General features: G+C 41.8%; 1 protein-coding gene across 11 annotated transcripts in view; it reads right to left on the bottom strand.

Annotated features, from left to right (window-relative positions):
* The window catches only part of LOC121533411 (ELAV-like protein 4), a 77,560-nt gene that overhangs the window by 43,239 nt on the left and 8,883 nt on the right, over positions 1-25,438 (bottom strand). For 6 of the 11 annotated variants that reach the window (XM_041839337.2, XM_041839338.2, XM_041839334.2 and 3 more), the window contains one exon: positions 2,301-2,387. The exons of 2 other annotated variants lie outside the window; for them this stretch is intronic. In XM_041839337.2, the coding sequence (XP_041695271.1) occupies positions 2,301-2,387 (87 nt within the window). Of the gene's footprint in view, positions 1-2,300; positions 2,388-15,718; positions 16,010-17,007; positions 17,447-25,438 lie in introns of those variants that run through there. 3 more of the 11 variants (XM_041839340.2, XM_041839339.2, XM_041839342.2) reach the window with 3 other exon arrangements.

Here is a 25,438-nt window from a genome sequence, read left to right on the forward strand (position 1 = left end):
ACCTAAGTGAACTATTAGAATTTTAGCAACCAGGAAATGGCAAGAGCGATTTCTGCATATTGCACCTTTAACAAAGAACCTTGGAAAAAAACACAGGTAAACGCTTCCAGACGAGAACCAAAATGAACTAACAGTACTATAAAGCTCACCTCTAAAATTACTGACTGTATTTCATTTGGTGTCATTTAAATAAAGATCTAAAAGATGAGGAAAATAGATTACATGTTCCTGCTGTTTGAATCAAAAGTGCAAAATCATAGAGCAGGAGAAAAGGAAAGATCTTAGCACAGGTTTGGGCATATTTATTTATAACAAAAAAATACATTCAGTCTGCACTTTGAAGTTTGTCCCTCTATTCAAAACCAGTATATTTAGAAAGGTTAGCAAAAGTTTAACACACTATAAACCTCATTTTTATTCCCCATTTGACTGTAGCTAAGTTAATGTATGGATAGCAATGATGTTGTTGAAATCTGGTCTAAAAACTAAAATAGATAATATTTTATCACAATATTCTGAACAATCATTATCAGTCACGTAGACCTCAACTCTATTGTTTTCTCCTTTGGTTTTCTAACACTATCCTCGAACCTATTTCAAAACTGAGACATATCTACAGTGGAGGAGGGTATATCATAAATAGACTTGAATGTGAATCGTCTCAGCCTCCATCTTCTCATTCCACACACACACAGTCTACTTTACAATGGAACAACACACAAGACAATGCCTGGAGCCCACAGCAGAATACAAACAGAGAACCGCCTCTTTAAAAGCGCTTATGATCTATTCTGCATGCAAACTGTGCTTTTGACAGTATCCCCACCACTCCACCAAAGAGGGACCATGGAGACAGCAAGGAAGAAGGGATAAAGTACCTAGCAGTAACAAAGTTGATTGGGGGGGCCTTATTAAATTTGTTTACACTTCCTGCTGAGCTTCATTCTGTCAAAAATACTTTCAACTCCATGGGATGTGTGCTTTGAGTTTTCAGCAGAAAAAAACAAAATGGCTACCTTTAATTACCCAAGACCAGTCAGTCAGATCGACCAATTATAATTTCTACCCCCTGCCAACGGCACTACCCGTGCTCAGATGTCCATTGTGCCTCAGTGGCTGGATATCTCTGCTCTCTGTGTGCTGAGAAAGGCAGTATCTCCATGGTCTCTCTGGGTTCCTGGTTGAGGCACTACAGCACACAGGCAAAGCCTTCAGTGGAGCTCTAGTGTCAGCCTGAGGACAGACACCGGGCCTACTGATTCAACAGAACGCTAGCTAGGTAACACTAGCTTCAGATTACAGCTCGCTTCCCCTGACCGGGCTGAAACACAATGCTGGATTTACAGCCTCCATTAATGCCACTGGGCATGGTGTGTGGGAGGGACCTGCTTCCTCTGGACTTAAATGGAGACCTTAGTGGGTTCATGAAATAAATATTGGTTCATGAATCTAATGTGTGTGAGTCATGCAAGGCGTGAGTAAGGCAGTGTCTCTGGAGGCTGTGTCTGTGTGGAGGACGAAGGGGATTGAGGTCCATTAGAAGAGGTTAAAGTTCACCCCTTAGATGAATGAGTCGACAAAAACAGATCATCCAGACCTATCGTTAATACTAATCTACAGGTGATTTAATGTCATGGGTTTTTATTATCGAGGATTTTGTTGTGTATTATTTAGATTTGAAATAAGATTGTATTTATGTGACTACGAAACAGTACCTCACATTGGGAGCGAGGTAAGAAGTGATTTGCAGTCTGGAATATTTTCTCATACCGTACATCACAACTTGACAAAATGCATCAATTTTCCATTACCTATACTGTCTTCATTATTCAATAAATTACACACCAGATGCAAGAACAAAATTACAGAAGGGGAAATATATAGCCTACATAAAAACATTTGGATGCACATTTTAGAGCATTTATATTTATAGGACAGCGTAAAACATGTACATTTTAAGGTTGATGAATAGATAAAGTATCACAATTTTACATCCAATATTGTAAAGATTCAAATATTAATATTATATATATATAAAGCTATATTTACTCAACATTCTTTTTTACATTCACACTAAATCAATCAGCATCCTTCCAGCACACAGTACATTAGGTTGGCAGAGAAAGTAGCTGGCGCAGTGTGCCTGCCCGGCCGGCCTGCATCAGTGTGCCTGCCCGGCCGGCCTGCATCAGGACCCCTCCCCTCTGGCCTAGCAGACAGACAGCCCTGCTCCTTCAGCAGCACTGTCATCACCATTGGTAATGTCGGGTAAAAGGCAATTTTTGTGGCTGTCTCCTTACCATCTTTGGCTGTGTCAGCAATCCCTTCTCTGCCCAGCCCTGTAGCTGCGGGAGTTCTGCCTGACGCCACTGTGTCTCTGTCGATCCCTAGGAGGTTTCAGGGTCAAGATTTAACATGCTTGTTTTTCTACAGAGGCCTTACGGTCACCAGTCACACTAAAACACACAGGTGGCTTGGTTTCCTTCCAGGTAGGGGTTGGTTTCTGTATAGGAATACTGCTCATTGAGACTTTGTTTGGAAACGGGTATAATTCAGATAAGGGACAATTACTGTAATGTTCGTGTTGAGTATGAAGTGGTCTATTTGGGGAGAGGGGGTAGACCTGACTTGGGAACTATGGTGACCTCTGTAGCATTAATGATGTGGATATCCCTCTCACTCCTGGTGAGTAAACATGGCCCTTGACAAAGACAGCTCCTCAAATGAGCCACGGGCTGCAGGCAGCAGCGTCCTCTGCAGAATATAGAGCCGAAGCTGTAACGCCAGTAGCTAAAACAACCAATTTAGGAGGAGAGGACTTTGAGGCTGACCTCCTGCTTAATTTACTCTCTCAAACAGAGGGATGAGAAGGTAGAGGAATGCAATGGGAGGTATCCAGTCAGGGCCGGGTGATGGAGGAGACACTTCATCCTCTGGGGGAGAAGGGGGGTTAGGGAGGGGCAGCTTGTGTCTGCTGGCAGGTCGGCGTGTGTCAGGATGTTTGGGTTGATAATTTGGAGAATGTAAATTGAGCCAATTAATTATGGGTACCTTTCCTTTACCAGACGCCACCTCTGTTTTAGTTTAGGTGAAGACCGAAGGTTATAACAACATCTTACAGCTTTAGAATATAAAGAACACACTGTATTACACATTCATCTTTGGGGGATTAATACTTATGGTAATATACATTTTTGATCTAGATTTTCCCATTCACAGGGATTCAGATGAAACAACACACTGCTTGAGTCAACCTGAACCACCATATGCACAGGAATACAGGTATGACACAGACCGCTGTTTTTATCCAATAGAAACCAGCATGGGCTGGACAGCCTTAAATAGATATGACCCCAAGGCTTGGATACCCAGTGAAAATAAGAGGTCACCCAATATGGTGGACCAACGTCCATTTTAAAGGAGAGGGCATATAGAACTGGCAACATCCTTTTTTCCATTGAGTTTTAATCTCATTTAAACATTTGAAAGCTAACCTGAAAAGAGAAATATTAAACAAAGGTGAAACATTAAAAGCATTTTTCACCCCATCTGCTATGGATAGCTTTAAATAGGCGAGTCTAAAAAGGAATGGCTTTGCCGAAGCAAGCATAATATGCAGCATGTTCAAATGAGGTCCCGACATGTGGTGAAAAGCAGCAAGCAGGTGTAGGACTAAACATTGGCTATGGTTTCCAAGACATTTTAGCAACTGATGTACTACCCACTCTACTGAGAGGTTGTGGGTAGTATTGCAGCAAAAGGGTAGTTTGTGTTCCTTTGTATTTACATACTTTAGCTACAATATTAACTCTATGCAAACAAAGATATCTATTCTAAATCCAATTTCCAAGCAAGCATACACTTGCTGAAATATTGAGAGATTTTAGTGGGTATTAGATATACGATAAAGACGTATGGTAGCTAAAATCTACATTCTACTGTTTTATATCCAGTACCTTAACAGATATGCAGCCAAGTGTATCAATACCAGCCTCTAATAATGATTCTCTCCCTCTTTCCATCTCTGTCTGCCTCTCTCCAGTATGAACACACCACACACACACTTCCTGATAACATCTCAAATAAAGGGACAGTGCAATTACGTTAAAAAACAAACAGATGAGCAATCGCTCATGGGTACAATTTCAATTATTCAGAGAATACATTTTGGATGTGCACAACAGACATTAGACAGAGATATTATATAATCAATATACTCTCTAGTGTGTCAAATATTTGACGCCCTGTAAGCGTTCCCCATCTCCTTGCGCTCCTGAGGTGAGCGGTGTGTGTCTGGGTATGGCAGTCATGTAGAAAATGTTATAACTGACCACTGAGAGGACATTTTCTCCCTCCGCAGCCTGCGTCATCTAGCAAATCTCACATGATCAGATGCCTCTCCTCTGCCACGGTGACACCGTAAAAGCAACGCTTTACTGCCAGCCAGACCTCCCCTGCCCAAACAAGCTTAGACCATCAATTTCCAGTGACTTTGCTGGGATGGATGCGGAGAGGAGACACTGCAGTGGATCAGAATGCGGCAGTAGTATAATTTAACTGATAGCGCCTGGCACAAAATGGAGGTCAGTTGGATGTTATGTTTGTGATTTCAATGTCTCGCCACATCCCAGCATTCTCCTATCTGCAAGAACAGGCGGCAGGTAGCTTAGTGGTTAAGAGCGTAGTGCCAGTAACCGAAAGGTCGCTGGTTCTAATCCCCGAGCCGACTATGTGAAAAATCTGTCGATGTGCCCTTGAGCAAGGCACTTAACCCTAATTGCTCCTGTAAGTCGCTCTGGATAAGAGCGTCTGCTAAATGACTAAAATGTAAATGTAACAGAGGATGACCCCAACAGGTTATTATACACTGACTCAGTAAAATGATCCTTTCAGATTTTGTGAACATATTTAATCATAAAACATGAAATCCAATCTGTTAAATATGTAATCTTATTGATTGTTCATAGTACAGTAAAGTATTCTGTAATTCTGTCCTCTAATAAGTACACTAATACAGTGAAAGGTCAGTGTCCTCGATCCATTTAAAAATGCTCATTTCAAGAAGAGGGTAGGTCACAAACTCACCCATTTAAACCCCAGCATGCCCCAACTCCCTCAAAGTGCTTCAGAGTAAAAGGGAACTTGAGTTATCAAAGCGATTCAGACACAGGGATTTATACAATTTTTGTATCTTAACTCCAGGTCAGTGAAGTTCCCTCCAAGCTATAGATTTTTGTTTTTACATCTTTTTATTTTTCGTTGACTCTCCACACATCCTGGCTCCTCCACATCCTGCAGGTCAGATGGAAGCTGGGTCAGATCAATCAGGAAAGTAATCTGGAACACCTCGTGCTGCACCCGCCTGACTCCACCAACATCGATTCGCATCTAACTTGCCAAATTGATTTTTTTCTCCCCTTCTCTGTGTGACTCAGAATAATAAATGTTTTGGTGCTGTATGTAAGCAATTTTTCATTTAACTTTGCTTGACTTTTTTCCCTTATGATGTCCACTGTTCCATAGGATCGATAGAACTTTCCCAGAACCCTCTCTTGGCCTCTCCACTGAGTAATCTACGCACACTTCCTAGGGTCAAAGGTCAGGAGATGAGAAGGCAACGCCCGGCTATTAATTGCAGAAGATGTCTGCAGCAGAGTCAAGCTCTTTAAATATCACAGCTACATCTAGTCTAATCTCAGACTACCTTGGAGACATCAGTCTTACATTGTTTCAGTTTGATGAATTCCCTATTACATTGTCCACTTACATAAATCTCAGAATGTATCCTCAAAACAAACAAAATATTCACTGGTTATACAATAAATATGAAGTGAGTGCATCCAAGGTCTGCTTTCTAGAAGGTCATAGCCTGACATTTTTTGACCATGGGCTAAATCTCAGATCCGACAGCTGCGTCTCTGTCTGTGTTACTCTCCACTTCTGAAAGCACCATGTGCATCAAATTGACTTCTCACTCTAACTCACTGGCTGTTAAAGCTTTCTGCTAGCATCTTATATCACCCTTTTCTTCTTCCCAGCTCTGATGGTAATGGGAAAGACAACTTATCTTTTAAAAAAGCAAACACTAAAGCACAAGTAAATGTCTGCCAGACTAATTTCAGGAAAGTTCAAATTGTGAACAAAATACCACTTAATAACCACTAGAAGGGAAACGTTGGGAGAGCCTGAAACTTTTTCTTACACAACTGAATTGTAATTAGGCCTGAATTCAATCAACATTTTATCTAGCATCTCTGCAGTGCGCTTTTTCCTGATTGTTTTCGTGGTATTGGAGTTGTAAACTGCCTTAGCCTAGAGAATGAGCAGCCCACGGACAGTGACTATAGGGACCTACAGGCCGCAGTCCCCTGCCACAGCCAAACCCTAGGTGGACTCGAGCCATTTGTACATTGGCTAAATCCCAACTCTGCACCAATGCATGGAAGCAGAAAATTGGTTAGCATCTTGATTCTGAGATGACACTTCAATTTGTGTGGCTCCACTGACCTGTGCTATCCTCCCCTCCCCTGCAGTGGTGTGAGAACTCCTGTCCACCTGCCTGGCAGCTTGGCCGTACCCTGGGCATGCATGTTCGGACCCAGACCTGGGCCCAGGGGCCTCTGGAGGTCCTGTCCATGAGCCAGCGTGGGGAGCTGTGATATCCACAGGCTGCAAAAGGACTGCTGGGACTGAACTCTGAACACAGTGGTCCACTCAGAGGGCCTCACAGCCTCATCACTGACTGAACATCAATACTACATGTGCAGTGGTCTAAACATACTGCTCATGAGGGATATGAATGTTCCCTTAATAGGTTATTAAGTCTTCATGACAGATTACGTGATTTCATTAAATATAGTTTAACTAAAGCAGATACTAAGCCAGTACACATATTCTAGAGAGAGAGCTAGAGAGAGAGAGAGCTAGAGAGGGAGAGTGAGAGCGAAAGCGAGAGAGGCAAAATGCGAGACATTCTGTCAGTCTATATCACCCATGTCTGCTAACCCCAGTCCTAAGGCTGATTCCCAACGACAGGGCCAATACACTGTCACCCCTCACTACACACGCACCCACCCACGCCACTCTATCACTATTACATGATTGGACCCTCATCTACACGAGTGGGATACTTCTGAATGAAGGTGACTACAGTACAATGCAGCCTTGGTTTGTATTATTTCCTATTTTAAGCGAAAGCTCACTACCATCTTGAGGTTGTTTTTAGCCAGTGTAGAAGCCATGCATGGTTCCACTGCATCAGCACCAGGTGTCGGATCACTGCACCTGTTCAGGCATCGATGTTCCTGACCAACAATAAGCTCCTCTCCTTGCTAGTAAAGGTCTAAAATATACATTATATGTAAAAACCCCAGCCTAGTTGTAATTAAATATTTACATTTTTTAGTTCAAATTAGAATGAACTAATGTACTTTGGATTCTAGTTCATCAAACCTTTGCACATGCCTAAACACCATCCACTGATTGTAATTTTAATTAATGCTGATTTGAAGCTAGGATGAGTCATAATTGCTCGGGTAAAACAGGTATAGATGTACAAATAGCCTGTAGGTAAAAGACCAGAAAAGAAGCTGCAGCAGGGCAAAGCCTTGTCTGCCTGCCTGCAAGACAGAGAGAGAAAGGAAGAGTCCCAGGCTCCCTGCACGCAAACCCACACACACTGAGGCCCAGCCGGAGCAGAGCAAGGCTCCTCCTAATCTAATCACTGCCTCTGATCTCTGCTGCCCCATCAGCTGCTTCTCAGGCTGCCTGCTTGTGTGTCTCCAATGACCAGAATGTGTGCCTGCCTTCCCCTGACTGTCAGGGGCCTTGCAGCTCACACAGGAAGCTAAATCACACAGACACCAGCCGTTGCACAGGGCTTCATTCCAAGGCCCATGATACAGTACATTGCTAGGAGCTAATCTGGTTATTGATTAGGATCTGAACCGGAGCTCATATAATCAAATAGCTGCAAGATGAAAGAACAAGCTTCCATCATCTATCTTAAGTAAATAATATGATCGAAAATACTGAAAAGCAAGCACCTGGATGGAGACAGTTAATACATTATTTTGAGAAGAGCAGGAGAGACAGATTCATTACATATAATGTCCTTGTATGACAGTTTAATGTACATTATGTTCTGTATTAGAATCCATTGTTTTACCTATCCATGTGCAATACATTTCATTGTAATGGTACTAATCATACTATGCATCTGTGAAACTAATCCTCAAATTGTTGTGATATAATATACTAACTTGGAGCATATTAGGTCATTAGAAAATTGGAAACAGATTTCAATATTTATCAAATCTACTCAGATTTAGCTTCTGCTGCAGTGAGAAGACAAAAAGCCTAAATGTATACTCACAGCTAAGATTACCCCTCCAGCATATCAACTAAACCAGAAAATGTGGCATGCATTCAAAATAGCAGATTAATCTCCTTCTGCCGTGGTACAGTGTAATTGAAAATGCCCACAGGAGACTATCTATGTTCATATAGTATGTGCCAGAAAATATAGGGCTATTTCCATGGAAAATTCTGGAATGGAGTTTTTTATCAATAGCATGCCGGGGAGACATGTATTTGGAAGATAGAAGATTGCACACATCTATCTCTCTGGATCCCAACTTGATGGTTCTGTTAACTGCTTCAAATGTTTATCTGTCTTGATAGATATCTGTAGTAAAATTCCTATTTCCATCTAGTTTGAGGAGAACATTTTACAGTTGATATGAAGGGAATAGGCCAGCATTTTCCAAACTCGGTCCTGGGGACCCCAAGGGGTGCATAATTTGGTTTTTGCAAGTTTTGGTTTTTGGCCCTAGCACTACACAGCTGATTCAAATAATGAACTAATCATCAAGCTTTGATTCTTCGAATCAGCTGTGTAGTGCTAGGGCAAAAACCAAAACTTGCACCCCTTGGGGTCCCCAGGACTGAGTTTGGGAAACCCTGGTATAGGCATTTACAGGATGAATCCCTTTCCCAGATGACAAAACCTCTAATGGCAGTGGAATCGTTCCATGTCATTTAAGCTAGCCATGACACCCACCATCTCAGATTGTTCTAAAATTGTATCTGTAGTTAGAAACAGGTATGATTGGCATTCCTGAAACATTTTATTTTATCTCAGAGAAATTAAGGTAATTGATTGCACCCAAATTGGACATTTTAATTTATAGGATTCAGATATTAAAACAGAAATGATATATTGTATACTGGTTGTTGGGGTGGGATTGGCATTGGGGGGTAAATTTTTTGGATTCCTAATGTCTTACTCATTGGTAGGAAGATGTTTGGTCCATATCGGATGTTGGGTACTATATTTATTGAATATTGTCTGAATCCTATAAATTAAAATTGTTAATTTGGGTGCAATTAATTACTTTAATTTCTCAGAGATCAAATTATATTTCAATAAAATTATGTTTCAGGAATGCTAATCGTATCTGTTATGAACTACAGAAACGATTTTAGAACAATCTGAGATGGTGGGTGTCGAAATCCTTGTTCTTGTGCTTTTTAAGGTGGAACAACCTAGTGATTAAAGCTCATCGCCCTCATGCTTGCCTCAGCTTTTGACAGCGATAGAAAAATAAAGGTATGAACCATATTCCTATTCATTCATGAATACTTTTAGGCAGTAAAGCTTTCATGTTCTCAATAGGGATTGAGGAAGCTTCTGTCAGGTCCACCACCCTGACCCCTTGTCTGTAGGTGCCCTGTCCGCTACTGGTCTGTGTGCAGATCTGACTAGGAAATGTACTTCCTTCCTCCTCCATCTCATTCTTAATCCTCCTCCCCTTTCTTTCTCTTGACCTACAGCAAGTAGGAACAGAATGTTTCCCCCTGCTTATATTTACAGTACTATGATTTGATGGGGCAGACTGTGTGTAAAGATGTAGAGAAGCGATAGACCTAATGTGTTTATAATCCAACCAACAGTGCCATTTTGTTGCATGTGGTTATGTTGCATGTTAAATGTATAATTCATCCGGCAACAGAAATATAAATGTTTGATGCCTTCCAGGCTGTGAAAAAAGCCCCTGTTGGAAGGATGACCTTGAAACGTCCTTTAACATCACAGTAACAGGCCACTTTACTTGGCAACGTTGAACAACGAGCTGGAGCAACTGCTAACGACACCAAGCCTGCTGCTGCAGCTTTCTTTTCTCCTTTTCCTGGGATGCAAAATGTAGATCAGAGGAGTGTGCGGTTTGGTTTGTGCACAGTCTCAGGAGTAACTGCCACTCAAATCCAAGTCTGTATGAATACCAAAACACACGGAACACAGAGGAAGACGAAGAAAGAGAACAGTAGAAATATGGAAGTCAGCATTCTACTTCCATCTTTGAATGAACAGGATATATTAATATCTATCTATTTCCTTATTTTCCTTTAGTATGTTTACTCAGAAAAGCAAGAGCAACAAACAACAAGAGCATGACCCTGTGTTTGCTACCGGGTTGTTTGCGTTAAGAATTTGCAGCTGATTATTGTCTGTCTGTGGTACTTTGAATTTCCGCCAAAGGAATTAGGCTTGTATTTGTGAAGCCAGTTCCCCCTCACAGCTGAATTCCTTCATCTATGCTTTCTAAAGGGGAAATGAATATAAATAAATAAAATATATCACTGTGGCAGCCTATTACATTTTTAACTAAACCGTTTTGTTGATATTCATGTATGTTTAGTCTTCACACAAAAGGAATATTTAATAACGAAGCCATATAATTGAGACAATGGTTCATAGCGGCTTATTCAAATAGGCATTAGCTCATTAGTCCCTAATGTTTTTGTCTGAGTATAGGCTAAGGTATGTTGAAAATGAGTGTTTTCCTTGCTTACATTAGTAATACTGATACCACCAAAACATTTAAAGGGACACTTATTAATGCTTATGGGATTCAACTGTGTCATAAGTACCCTGCTTTCCAATTCATTCAAATGTATAGTGTTATCAATAAAACAAACAGCTTTTTCGATCAATTATAAACGAGAGACATTTATGGCATACGTTTGAAATTCTAATGTGAATCTACTTTACAAAGCAAATGTTCTACTATATGTGATTTATCCTCCTGATTTAAATCTCAATCCAAATGAATTACTATAGATCCCCTTCAGGGGATAAATAATCAAAACATGCAATTATCTAACAATCGCCACTTTGATTAAGATACTCCCATGTTAGTGACTATGCCTGTCTGGAAGCAGGCAGGAGATAGATAGATAGATAGCATGAGACGATTGAGAGGACACCTACATGACCATGTGGCATTTCTGCTGGGAGTTGCATGTGAATAATTACCCATGCTGCTCAGGGACTGGAGACTCCGTCCAAGTCCTCTCTGAGGCACGCCAGCATGTCAACAGCAACAACACGATCACATCTCACACAAAACATTGGAGAGCTGCAGGGTGTTTATGGGTGATTTGTCCACATCTGGCTATTCAACGGTTCTATAGTATGATTCAGATGTAAGGGCGAGGCATGTGGTCAGTTATATTGCTGTAATTAATGGTTAGATGCCTCTATGATAGGGATGGTACTGAGTATCGATATCATGTACGGATTACAGATGGGTAGAAATAAACTGCCCTGTGGAGTAATGGCAAAGTATTCCACTGTCCATTTTAGTCAACCTCAATCCTCTCTTAATTTGTCTAATAGTTAAGCTGGCTCTCATTTGCACCGTCTATCTACATCTGGACACTTGTCAGTTGTACTTCTCTTCAACTCTATGAACAACTGCATCTGCACAGCATAGGATACAATACATACATTAACTAATAGACAGCCATGACAAAAAACAATGTTTTAGCAGTTTTTTTCCTATTCAGTATTATATTGCAGCCAATATGTTACTGTTTATAATGTAACTATCATGTAATCCTTTCAAATACATTTTTATACATGTAACAACAGTATGTAAGCATGATATTTCATACCTGATTGGATTGATGGAAACAGCACTCAGCAAGCTGAACTTTACCTTTACATGTTTGATTTGAGTACACTATTCTCAAGAGCACTACTCTCAAGAGCACAGATTCTAAGGCGGAGCAAGCTAATTTAATCACCACCACGGTTGTTTGGCAGAACCTCTACTAGCTTTAATACTGTTCTAACACCCATACTTACAGTGGGGAGAACAAGTATTTGATACACTGCCGATTTTGCAGGTTTTCCTACTTACTTTTCCTACTTACAAAACATGTAGAGGTCTGTAATTTTTATCATAGGTACACTTCAACTGTGAGAGACGGAATCTAAAACAAAAATCCAGAAAATCACATTGCATGATGTTAAAGTAATTTATTTGCATTTTATTGCATGACATAAGTATTTGATACATCAGAAAAGCAGAACTTAATATTTGGTACAGAAACCTTTGTTTGCAATTACAGAGATCATACGTTTCCTGTAGGTCTTGACCAGGTTTGCACACACTGCAGCAGGGATTTTGGCCCACTCCTCCATACAGACCTTCTCCAGATCCTTCAGGTTTCGGGGCTGTCGCTGGGCAATACGGACTTTCAGCTCCCTCCAAAGATGTTCTATTGGGTTCAGGTCTGGAGACTGGCTAGGCCACTCCAGGACCTTGAGATGCTTCTTACGGAGCCACTCCTTAGTTGCCCTGGCTGTGTGTTTCGGGTCGTTGTCATGCTGGAAGACCCAGCCACGACCCATCTTCAATGCTCTTACTGAGGGAAGGTGGTTGTTGGCCAAGATCTCGCGATACATGGCCCCATCCATCCTCCCCTCAATACGGTGCAGTCGTCCTGTCCCCTTTGCAGAAAAGCATCCCCAAAGAATGATGTTTCCACCTCCATGCTTCACGGTTGGGATGGTGTTCTTGGGGTTGTAGTCATCCTTCTTCTTCCTCCAAACACGGCGAGTGGAGTTTAGACCAAAAAGCTCTATTTTTGTCTCATCAGACCACATGACCTTCTCCCATTCCTCCTCTGGATCATCCAGATGGTCATTGGCAAACTTCAGACGGGCCTGGACATGCGCTGGCTTGAGCAGGGGGACCTTGCGTGCGCTGCAGTATTTTAATCCATGACGGCGTAGTGTGTTACTAATGGTTTTCTTTGAGACTGTGGTCCCAGCTCTCTTCAGGTCATTGACCAGGTCCTGCCGTGTAGTTCTGGGCTGATCCCTCACCTTCCTCATGATCATTGATGCCCCACGAGGTGAGATCTTGCATGGAGCCCCAGACCGAGGGTGATTGACCGTCATCTTGAACTTCTTCCATTTTCTAATAATTGCGCCAACAGTTGTTGCCTTCTCACCAAGCTGCTTGCCTATTGTCCTGTAGCCCATCCCAGCCTTGTGCAGGTCTACAATTTTATCCCTGATGTCCTTACACAGCTCTCTGGTCTTGGCCATTGTGGAGAGGTTGGAGTGTGTTTGATTGAGTGTGTGGACAGGTGTCTTTTATACAGGTAGCGAGTTCAAACAGGTGCAGTTAATACAGGTAATGAGTGGAGAACAGGAGGGCTTCTTAAAGAAAAACTAACAGGTCTGTGAGAGCCGGAATTCTTACTGGTTGGTAGTTGATCAAATACTTATGTCATGCAATAAAATGCAAATTCATTCCTTAAAAATCATACAATGTGATTTTCTGGATTTATGTTTTAGATTCCGTCTCTCACAGTTGAAGTGTACCTATGATAAAAATTACAGACCTCTACATGCTTTGTAAGTAGGAAAACCTGCAAAATCGGCAGTGTATCAAATACTTGTTCTCCCCACTGTATACCTCCTTCACCGTTACTTGATTCAGGTATAAATAAAAAATGGTATTATTCCAAGAGGACCTTTCCTCACCTATAGATCCTATCACTGAGGCAATACAGGTCAGTTTTAGAATGACTTCTCTTCACAACAATGGTAGCCTAAGCAAAGAGAACACAACCTGATCTTATAAAATATTATTCTTATTCGTCTCTTTACCCTCTCTCTCACTCCCTGTCGAACTGTGAGAATCTGAAAGCCCAGTTGACACTCCACTGTCATGCGTGTTAGCACCGTCAAGTGCAAACTCTCCCACCTTCTGGATCACACTCTCCACAGCTCTTTACTCACCCCCACTTCTCCCACTTGGAGGTCAGCAGCCCCCTCCTCAACTCTACCCACACCAGTCTGTGCCATACCATCCACCTGCTCACAAAACCCTACTTTATATTCATCTGAGTATCTCTACTTATTAGCATTGATATGTAACCTTGGTGCTGGACAGTAGAGACTGCACCCTGAGTGTTGTAACTCTGCTGGAGGGCAGTAGAAGTGTGGTGCTGAGTGTGGTGACACTGCCCAGTGCTTGAGCCCCACTGACAGACAGCAGGGTGCAGCTCGATGAGGAGCACGCTCAGTTCCACACCGTAAACACTAGATATCTCCCCCTCTCTCTCTCCTTCCTTCTATCACTCCTAACGCCCCCGCCTCCCTCCTTTAGCACTGAGTTACTGGCAAACCCCTCCATCACTACGCTACAGAGAGCAGTCAGGGAGACAGGGTGCTATCGCTGTCACCATGGTTGGGAATTGCTTTCTTTTCAATTAGCATTTTGATTGCACAGAAAAGCCCACACACAAACGATCAAATATTCACTTCGAAAAATGAATAATGCTTCCCACATTCAAGATGCTAATATGGAAGCTGGCGAATTCCCTTTGTGACAGGGACACCATTTTAAAAGCAGTATAATGCCATTTGAACATTTTATGAAGCTTATTATTAAAAGTATACAGTAAAACAATGTTTGATATGGCTATGGGAATTTAGAAGTCAGGGAAAACAGCCTCTTTGTGAATGCAGAAAGGTTTTATATAAAAATATGTGTTTGTTGATTTGGTTAGTCAGCCCTGCCACTTGGCTGTATGTTGTTGTGGATGGATCAGAGTTAAACTGAGTCCCTGGCAGGCACTGCCTCCCACCAGCTGGGGGATAGCCCGGGGAGGAAGTGACTCTGAGCCCTTGTCAACAATGGATGCACAAACATCCACCATGCAACACAGACAAGCGCTACCAGCAGCATCAGAGGCAGAAGCAGAGGAGGCACAGGCGATTCTTTAAAAACCTGTCTAAGTGAGGGAAAATGTACACCGATGCAGGCATGCACATTACAGACACACACAAACACACACAATCTATTTCTACATAACTATCTCTCCCTCTGATACACTACACATTCACAAATGAAAATTCACAACCGTAGGCTGTCAAACATTACACAAAGAAAACCTACCAAAATATGCACTATAAAACTTTGTATAGATACATGAATATACCAAACCTACAAAAGTACAATCTACTATTTACCATGAACAACATGGAATACAGATTTCATGCAGGCAAAATATCAGACATAAAACATAATGTACTGTACGTTTGCTGTGCGCAGGTAACATGAATAGTTTTTAAAGACTTGTGCAAACCTACAGGGAGGATAGGAGATTCACACACCACTTCATGGTAGTAAAATGGGTACTGATCCCCGAAACCTCTCCCCTGCCCCTCGCCTCCATGCTTTTCCTTTCATAGCAATGACTATACCCATTGCCTTCTCCCAAAACTGGATGAATAACACCCCATTAACAGTTAGGGAAGGAAGGCACACTAAGTGAGGCATCTTGCTACTGCTACTACTGTAGGATGGATGCAAGGGCACAACAAGCGGCTGGCAGGCTGCAGCCTCCTTACCATTTTAAACCCATTCCACTCCATTTGTGAGCCGGCAGCCGTTTTCTCTCCCAAGCGCCTGAGCAAATTTCCCCCTCACTTGGAGCTCTCGCTCTCTCGCTCTCTCTCGCTCTTACTTTCTCTCTCTGTGGTGGTGAGACAGTAGGCGGCTTGTGAAAGCAGGCATTCCCTTCTTCCAGAGAGGCTGGATGAGAATGTAAAAGGCTTCAACGTGAGCTCTGTGCTGCAGCGCCCTCCCCGGTCTCCTCCTCATCTGTGAGGTCAGAGCTCCCCTCTCTCTGGAAGCGTGTGCTGCAGCATTCTCACTGGCTCCTGCGCCTGTCTTTCCAGCCCTCTCCTCCACAAAGTTAACACATTCACTCTGGTAGCCTCAGAGATGCAAGGAGCGCTTGGCAAAGAAAAGCTTTTTGGTACCAGCAAAGCAATCAATCGCTGCTAAGGTCTTTGCTTGAGTGAGCACAAAGAGTGATTGCACCCTCAGGCACTATGGTAATAGGATGCCTGAACAGCACTATGTATATAAATTAGCTATTACTGCATGCTTGATTAAGTCTGCAAATATACATTACGCTAGTTGTATACATTCATACGTACTCATATTTGTTGCATGTATGTTATTCAAATAAAGATATGAATCCAGTTAAATCGTATGTAATTTATAATTCATGAAAAATATCATTAGATACTGCTAAAACAAATTCAAAATACAAACGTTACATAGCCTAATTTTAAGTTGCAGTTATAAAAATAAAAATAAACACCCACATAGGCTGTTAACTAATAACTAAGCCAGCCTTGGCTTATCACAGGCTACTACTGATATGCATATAGCTATCTATTTTAACAGTGCATTGTGAGTGAATGAATGTATCAGTGTCCTCTATGTTTTTAGTGTATGCAGTATAATGGTCTGACTTTTAAATGTGTGTGATGTGAGAATGTATGTGTGTGATCGTTTTAATATAAGGTAATGCCAAAGAAAAATGTCCATCCTGGATGGACAATAAAGTTGTATTCTATTCTATACTCACGTCAAACTGTATATCACACACACCTGCAGGAGCGACACCTATATAAACAACAAACCGCCCCAAAAATTGGGATAGGCTCCCTACGGATTCAAACACAAACCCCATACAGAAGTGTATCACCTGGCTAGGCTACTGCAGCAGAGGTGCAATGATGACGGTGACTCAAAGCAGTTCATTAAATGTAGACACATAATAAGATAGATACAGCTTATAAAACAGACGCCTTAGCATAGGCTAAACAAATTGTTCCCTACTCACCATGACCATTCTTGTTTTAGGTTGAGGAGGATAAAGCGAAAGGGGAGCAGCAAGTATTTAGTCTTCGTGTGGATAAAGAAAATCGGTTGCTAAAGGAGTCGGTCCTAGTGCTGGGCGCGCGTGGTCCCAAGGACAATCGGATAGAGAAGGCGCGTGTGAGTGGATGAACGTGAGCCTGCAGTGTGTGCAGCGTGTCAAGGGCGAGCCGTGGGTGGAAATCTCTTCGTTTGTCTTCGAGAGCGTCGGAGAAAAGAAACGGTACCAAAAAATAAAACAAAACTAAAAGGGTAAGTCTTCACTGAAACGAAACAGCTAATGCAAGCATCCCTTTTTCCTACAACCATTTATGGGTTATTCAGTCTGTCGGGTTTAGAATCTCATTGGCTGCGATAGAACGGGGAAGGGGTGGTGCGCTAGTGGAGGAGGGCTATAGACGGAGGAGCAGTGAACTACTGGGGACGATGGTACCGATGTAAGGTGCTATTGATATTATGCACTACAACATCTGCAGTGTTAATTTGACCTCCAAGCGAAGGCAGAGAAGATCATTGGCACCTGTAACATGGAGCAAGGTAACCAATAACCACCTCGAACCCCCACACACGGTGTGATGAGGTTTTGTAGCCTACATGGATGGAGACATACCACCATGAACATTGTATAGAGAAGTACAGTAGCTTAATCGTTCCTCTGCGTGACATTACACAGTAGTATATCTGCCCTTTTTGATGTTGGTGATGATTTTGTTCATGCTACTGCCTTGCCACATCTCTCCACTCTATTTCCCCAGCACCCTCCTGTCTTTTCTGTGAGCTTCAACCACAAGTGCTTCCCTTCACAGCTGCACGTAAGCACCATCAATAATTAACATGAGGCCCCTCAGCTCCAACCTCTGAGAAAACCCATTTCAGCTCTGTGGTTGTAGTGCTCTGGTGTGGGGACTTTTGGACCTGGATAGGGAATGCATTACATCCCATACCTATAAGCCTACTACTAGGCAGGGCAAACCCGTTTTGGTGATTTCTGGTATATCATCTAAATAAATAAAACACAGCATGTTTTTGGACTCATTCAGCAGTTTTTACCTGATTAAGTACAATACCATTGGAAATTAATGTTGAAAGTTACATTTATATTCCTAAAACTTAAGTTGAAAATGATGCTGTTGCTGCTTCCTGTTGACAATACATTTTGATAAATAGCCCAATGTAAAAACAATTTTAAAGTGTCCAAATTAATAACCAACAACAGTTTGTGATATATTGCTTTATTAAAAACTGATTTCTCTCTTAACAAGTGGATTATTTATCTTTAGAATGTTAATTTCTCTACCATAAACTGCCTCGTCATTTTAGAGAATTTGTCAGTACGCAGACCACGTGTAACCATGCCAGCCCAGGACCTCCACATCCGGCTTCTTGACCTGCGGGATCGTCTGAGAGGGGTGGGGGGTGCTGAGGAGTACACTACATGACCAAAAGTATGTGGACACCTGCTCATCAAACATCTCATTCCAAAAATCATGGGCATTAATATGGAGTTTGTCCCCCCCCCCCTTTGCTGCTGTAACAGCCTCCACTCTTCTGGGAAGGCTTTCCACTAGATGTTGGAACATTGCTGCGGGGACTTGCTTCCATTCAGCCACAAGAGCATTAGTGAGGTTGGGCACTGATGTTGGGCGACTAGGCCTGGCTCGCAGTCTGCGTTCCAATTCATCCCAAAGGTGTTTGATGGGGTTGAGGTCAGGGCTCTGTGCAGGCCAGTCAAGTTGTTCCACACCGATCTCAACAAACCATTTTTGTATGGCCCTCGCTTTGTGCACAGGGGCATTGTCATGCTGAAACAGGAAAGGGCCTTTCCCAAACTGTTGCCACAAAGTTGGAAGTACAGAATCGTCTAGAATGTCATTGTATGCTGTAGCGTTAAGATTTCCCTTCACTGGAAGTAAGGGTCCTAGCCAGAACCATGAAAAACAGCCCCAGACAATTATTTCTCCTCCACCAAACTTTACAGTTGGCACTGAGCATTCGGGCAGGTAGCGTTCTCCTGGCATCCGCCAAACCCCGATCCGTTAGTCGGACTGCCAGATGGTGAAGCGTGATTCATCACTCCAGAGAACGCGTTTCCACTGCTCCAGATTCCAATGGCGGCGAGCTTTACACCACTCCAGCCGACGCTTGGCATTGCGCATGGTGATCTTAGGCTTGTGTGCGGCTGCTCGGCCATGGAAACCCATTTCATGAAGTTCCCGACAAACAGTTATTGTGCTGACGTTGCTTCCAGAGGCAGTTTGGAACTCTGTAGGACAGACCATTTTTATGCGCTAAGCGCTTCAGCGGTCCCGTTCTGTGAGCTTGTGTGGCCTACCACTTCGCGGCTGAGCCGTTGTTGTCTTAGACGTTTCCACTTCACAATAACAGCACTTACAGTTGACCGGGGCAGCTCTAGCAGGGCAGAAATGTGACGAACTGACTTATTGGAAAGGTGGCATCCTATGACGGTGCCACGTTGAAAGTCACTGAGCTCTTCAGTAAGACCATTCTACTGCCAATGTTTGTCTATGGAGGTTGCATGGCTGTGTGCTCGATTTTATACACCTTTCAGAAACAGGTGTGGCTGAAATAGCCAAATCCACCAATTTGAAGGGTTGTCCACATATTTTTGTATATATAGTGTATTTCTGTCCGTAATAAAGGCCTCTTGTGAGGAAAAACTCATTCTGATTGGCTGGACCTGGCTCCCCAGTAGGTGGGCCTGGCTGCCAAGTGGGTAGGCCTATGCCCTCCCAGGCCCACCCATGGCTGTGCCATAGGGCCTAATTAATCTATTTCAATTGACTGACTTCCTTATATGAACTGTAATTCAGTAAAATCTTTAAAATTGTTGCGTTTATATTTTTGTTCAGTATATATACACTCTTTTTGATTAATCACTTTCATCGATATCACACTGAAATAAATAGAACAGGGGGCAAATGTTTGAGACAAAAAGTCCCAACTTCGACAGACAAGTGTCTAATTCTCGCTGAAGTTTCTAGACACATCTATAAACTAGCTAGCTGGGAAGGGCTCATCAGGACGACTGACTGACTGAACCGAATCCGTTCGTTTCCACTCTACTCTCGCTGTGTGACATACGTCAGCAATTTGGGCACCAGGTGTCCGTATAGCCTCTCCCGCATTAGCTACTCTAGCATGGTGGTGGAAAATGGGGTTTCATAAAGAATGTATTCATATTTTCCCTGTTTTTTCCCGCCTTCTCGCCATTAAATCTAGTTAAGGCTTTGCAGCCTGAATGGAGAATGTTTTATGTACGAACCGGTCCATTGGGGATACGAGTGTATAGCCGGCTGCATGCATTCCCTTTGGATGGTAAGATGAAACGACTCAATATCACCATCTGTCGGCCTTTGGGCTAGTGTGAGGTAGTAACACAAACTGTCCACATTAGGAATATTAGCGCAATATAAAATAATTTAATATGGCAAAATTCAACATGTCAATTTAACATGATTATATGTTGCCTACTCACAAACTATTGCAACAATGACATATTTCTCACTCATTTAACCATTTAGAGAGTTTTTTTTTCTTCTCCAACACAGCCTCCATAGTGTCTGTGCAGCAGCCTGAACGTTTGATGTCCCTGTACTACTGCAGTCCTCTCAATCCTACCCTGCACAAGTTAACTACAGTACATAAAACTTAAAACATAAACTTCAGTAATGCCACCTACAATGCCACCTTTGCATTATGAGAATGCCTTCATAAATGTATTCAATGTGGCCTCCAACACACAGCTATGATTTGATGTAGGCTATACAATAATTCATAACTATATTTTACAATGATAAAATAACAATGCATATTTTATACAGTATTTTAGATGCAATAACTGCATATTGTATACAGTATATTCTATACCTTATCTACCTTGAAACCTAGCAGCCACATCCTCTTGGGTCTAGTCTGATTTGATTAGAATAGCTTTTGGTATGAGAGCTGCAGTGACCAGAGAGGCCATAAAATACCAGATTTACCCTAGCTGGCCCCAGACTCAGCGACAAGGAGAGCAAGCACCTGCATACTCTAATTCACTTAGTTGACATGGCACAATATATTACACTTTGCTGTGTGGTTGTTTTGTTACTGCCCAATGTTTTGTTACAGCATTTGCCTGTGTGTTAGGCAGCAGTAGGCCTATTTTATCCATTGTTCAACACTGCGTCATTACAGTTAACTGTTTTATTCCAGACACCAGAGACAGAGACATCTAGCTGGTCCTCTTTTATTCAATCAGAAGGAGGAGGCTCTCATGGCAGGCAGACTAACTTGAGTAAGTCCATTAACCTCTGGCTGAGTTCACCAATCTCCAGCTGAACGAGCGCTGATGGCAAATCTCACAGAGCTCTTGACAGCCTACAAAAAAATGCTGCAGCACTGTTAGCCTAATCCATAATACGCCCAAAACATTTTCAGGAGTTTTCTGGTGTGGACGTTGGCTCGGAATGACTCAAATGTTCATTTCTCAATATGTAAAGTAGACAATGTATGTATTTTCTTTATGAATGCATGCTATACAAAGTATATATGCACGTAATATATATGCACTGTATGTATATTTGTACATGTACAGTAGTAGTACACTGTATACAATCCATATATACAGTATTTACATAGTGACAATGAGAAGAGAGCAATAACGTTGGTCAACTTTCACAGGGCACAGAATTTCCCCACAGTGAGAGACTGCTAGGAAGAGCTTTGAAGCTCTCCAATCTCCCCACTACACCTCTGGCCCCTCCACCTCACTGAGTACTAAAGCCATGCACAACAATATGCTTGAAATACTAATGAGCGTTAATTAAAGCCACGGCTAAAGCCTCGCCACCCTCAATTAGGAATCAACAGGACTCGGGTGTTTCCCGAATGGATGTGTTTGCTGGAGTTATTTTAATTATGTGTGGTATCTTCCGCTATCCCTTACTGCCAGGGACAACAACAGATACCAACTGCCTATTTGTTTCGGGAGTTTTCTGGTGCAATGCTTCTCAGTCGAGAAACCTGCAATTAATACAAGACTAGCTTTTCTATCGCTTTTATTCTTCCTACCTGACCTTTTAGAATTCATTGCATTCTGTGGAAGCTTGGGAAATAATTCTCCGCCTCACTGACTTTAATATTCTCTCTGGCACCATGGTTTTATTTCCACCTTTTAATTATTGGCTGTAAATAACAGAGCATAACACAGATGAAAATCAATCATTTTTATTTTTGATTACAGTGAACTTTAACTATTGAAATAATAGGTACGCAGTAAAGGCGTTCCAGGAAGAAGATTCTTATCTACACACGACATCCTCAATAACTCAAAAGATGTCATATATCCTAAATATCCTCTTTTGTATTTGCTTTGTTTCACCAAATTATTTTCTTACGTTGTTTTAATAAATACTGTAGAATGTGATGGATGAGAGTGAATGGGGTCTTAAAGTAGTGCTACATATTGCTCTCTCCTATGTTGTCAGATGGGGGAGGTTGGCTGCCTGAAGACAGATGGAGTGAGCTGTTTGAGAGATTCTAAATAGGATGCCACCCATGCTGGGAGATTTCAGATCTAGTCACTGGAGTTGCTGGGCAGGAAGGTTTGCCTCCCGTGGGCTTTGGCTCTTTATATACACTGTGTGTGTGTGTGTGTGTGTGTGTGTGTGTGTGTGTGTGTGTGTGTGTGTGTAAGGCTGGTACAATAATATTATAATTGTGTAACCGACAATTATTAACAATAACCATGAACTAAGGAAAATAATCGTCATAACAATAATTCTATTCTAAGTATATATCATTTACCCAATAGCAGTTTTTCATTTTTACATGAAGGGGATAAAGTTGGTGATTTTAGGAGCAGAATGTTCCAAGTGTTCAAAACCTTTCGCTTTTGAGACAGGTGTCACCAAAGCTGTATTGTATTCATTAGGTATGTCATAGCTAATTTTCAAATATCCATTATAATACATTATGAGCTCAAAACATTTTCAAACAAAAATAACATTTATGACAATAACCGTGGCCATTTGCATGACAGTTAATTGTTACTCCAAATTCCATAATTGTCACAGCCCTGTGTGTGTGTGTGTTTGCGTGCCAATTATAAGGAAGGTACAATCTATCAAATTTGTCTAATTTAGTTTTGGGGATTTTGTAAGACGTTGCATAAAAATAAATGTGAATTCAGCTTTAGCCTTATGTACTGTACTGTACAAGCGAATGTATTTTGACTATGATAAGCATTATTCTGGAATGTTTTAGTTTAGTTTTTTTGTTTATTCCTCCATTTTTTAAAGTGGAAAGCTTTACTGGCCCTAACCCAGGAGGATTGCCAACGGTGCAGTCAGCAATGTAAAGCCCATCTCATTGATTGTCTCTGCCTGGACAGGCCCAGACGCTCTCTCTCACACACCCGTTGTTCCCGAAGAACCTCCGACCTGACACACCGATTGCTGTAGCCCTAATTGTAATGCCCCACCAGAATGGCTCCTGCCTCTGCTGAAAGCCTGCTAATTTTGAGACCAGCATCTGGCTAATTGTCATGAACTCCACCTGCTCTCTCTTGTCCTCCCTACTCACCCCAAACCCCTCCCACTCAAAACCACTCCATGGATTAACATCCAGTGAATATTTTTTTCTGCTGATGCAAATAGGGATCGGTCCTCAATGCTGACTTGAGTTTCAACCAATGGTTTTAAGGATTTTTACTGCTGACTGCACACAAACACACGCACGCACACACACGCTCTCTCTCTCCCTCTCTCTCTCGCTCTCTCACACACTTGATTTTACAGTTATAATAACAACATTGTAAGATATCTCTTCTGTATGTAGTTAGTATGAAACCAGTTTAGACATGCAGCAGACATTCTTATCGTGTCAACTTCATCTAAGTCCAAGCAATCTAACTGTTAGATCCAGTGTGTTTGACTCATGTTTCATTCTGAATAATTACAGGTTTATTTAAAGGTAGCAAAGTGTAGGTGTCACCTGAAATGTGTCAAGAACTGTTAACATTGTAAGAAGTTTCAATTTGTCATGCTCACCCATGTACTAACCCTCTGTGCTCAACGCCATACAGTACATGTACTTTGAATAAACAAAATATAGATTTTTCAGAATTTGTTACGTTCATCCATGTACTCATCCACCGGTATTGCAGTCGGTGCCATATTTTACAATTTCACTAATTTATGTATTTTTAAGAATACATCTGAAATTCCCTTTGATTTGAAAGAATAAAAAAGTGATCTGTAATGAAATGGTAACTTTCACAATGCTGTTTGATTGACCACCAGAAAACCAGGTCAGTGAAAGGTCAACAGCCCTTGATTAATTAGCATGTCACACTGGGCCTGTAGTTAGATCCTCAGCTTTGCTAACAGGAGGCCTCGCCTCTTCCAACCCGTGCTGTGACATTTCCTACAAGGGACACTAACCGGATTGAAAGTGTCATCCCCTGCCTGCTTTTCTAGCCCATTTGTGCCTGATTTGGCAGAGAAAGATAGCCCTCCGAAACATTCTGTTCATCATGCACTTTCCATGGAACTGAGCCTATCATGGAAAAATCCCAGTATAGTACATTCCTCTTAAATGAACGGACTATTTTTTATGACACCCAGGTTTGTCTTCTCCTCAGTATACAGGAGCTTACGTAGCTCTTTTTGATTTCCCACAAAGAATCAATTTAGTTCCTATATCGAAGTTTTGGCATGGCCGTGCAACTCAGATTGATTATCATCACTTCTCTGGCTGAAGTCTGTTCTTCACCCGTAACAAATCAACAAATTGGTGTCAGACCTTTTGTCTTGATACAGTGTGACAAACTCAGCTTTGCTTACTCAGAGACATCAGGCATCAATTACAAATCTGCATTTAGCCTAGGACAGCAGTAGTTGTCCCTTGGGACTGGCTTCTGTTATCTTTGATGTTTAAGACAACAGACAAGCATTCTGCCAAATCCTTACTCAGCTCCTAAAACTGCATGAGACACTTTTCTCTGGTAAATACCTATCTTTCCATGTCATTGGACATGAATCACGTACATTTCAACTCATGCTCATATCACCACCTAAGAGAAACTTCTCAACAAGACATTCATTCTTCATGGTGACTTCAAGGCTGTGCTACATTTGTCATTCCCTTGCACTCAAATCCATTTTATATATACTGAACAAAAATATAAATGCAACAATTTCATTGATTTTACTGAGTTATGGTTCTTATTAGGAAATCTGTCAATTGAAATAAATTAATTAGGCCCTAATCTATGGATTTCACATGACTGGGAATACAGATATGCATCTGTTGGTCACAGACACCGTAAAAAAAAATGGGTCTCACAATGGGCCTCAGAATCTCGTCACGGTATTTTTGTGCATTCAAAT

This window comes from Coregonus clupeaformis, chromosome 20 (genome assembly GCF_020615455.1).
Source record: "Coregonus clupeaformis isolate EN_2021a chromosome 20, ASM2061545v1, whole genome shotgun sequence".
NCBI lineage: Eukaryota > Metazoa > Chordata > Actinopteri > Salmoniformes > Salmonidae > Coregonus > Coregonus clupeaformis.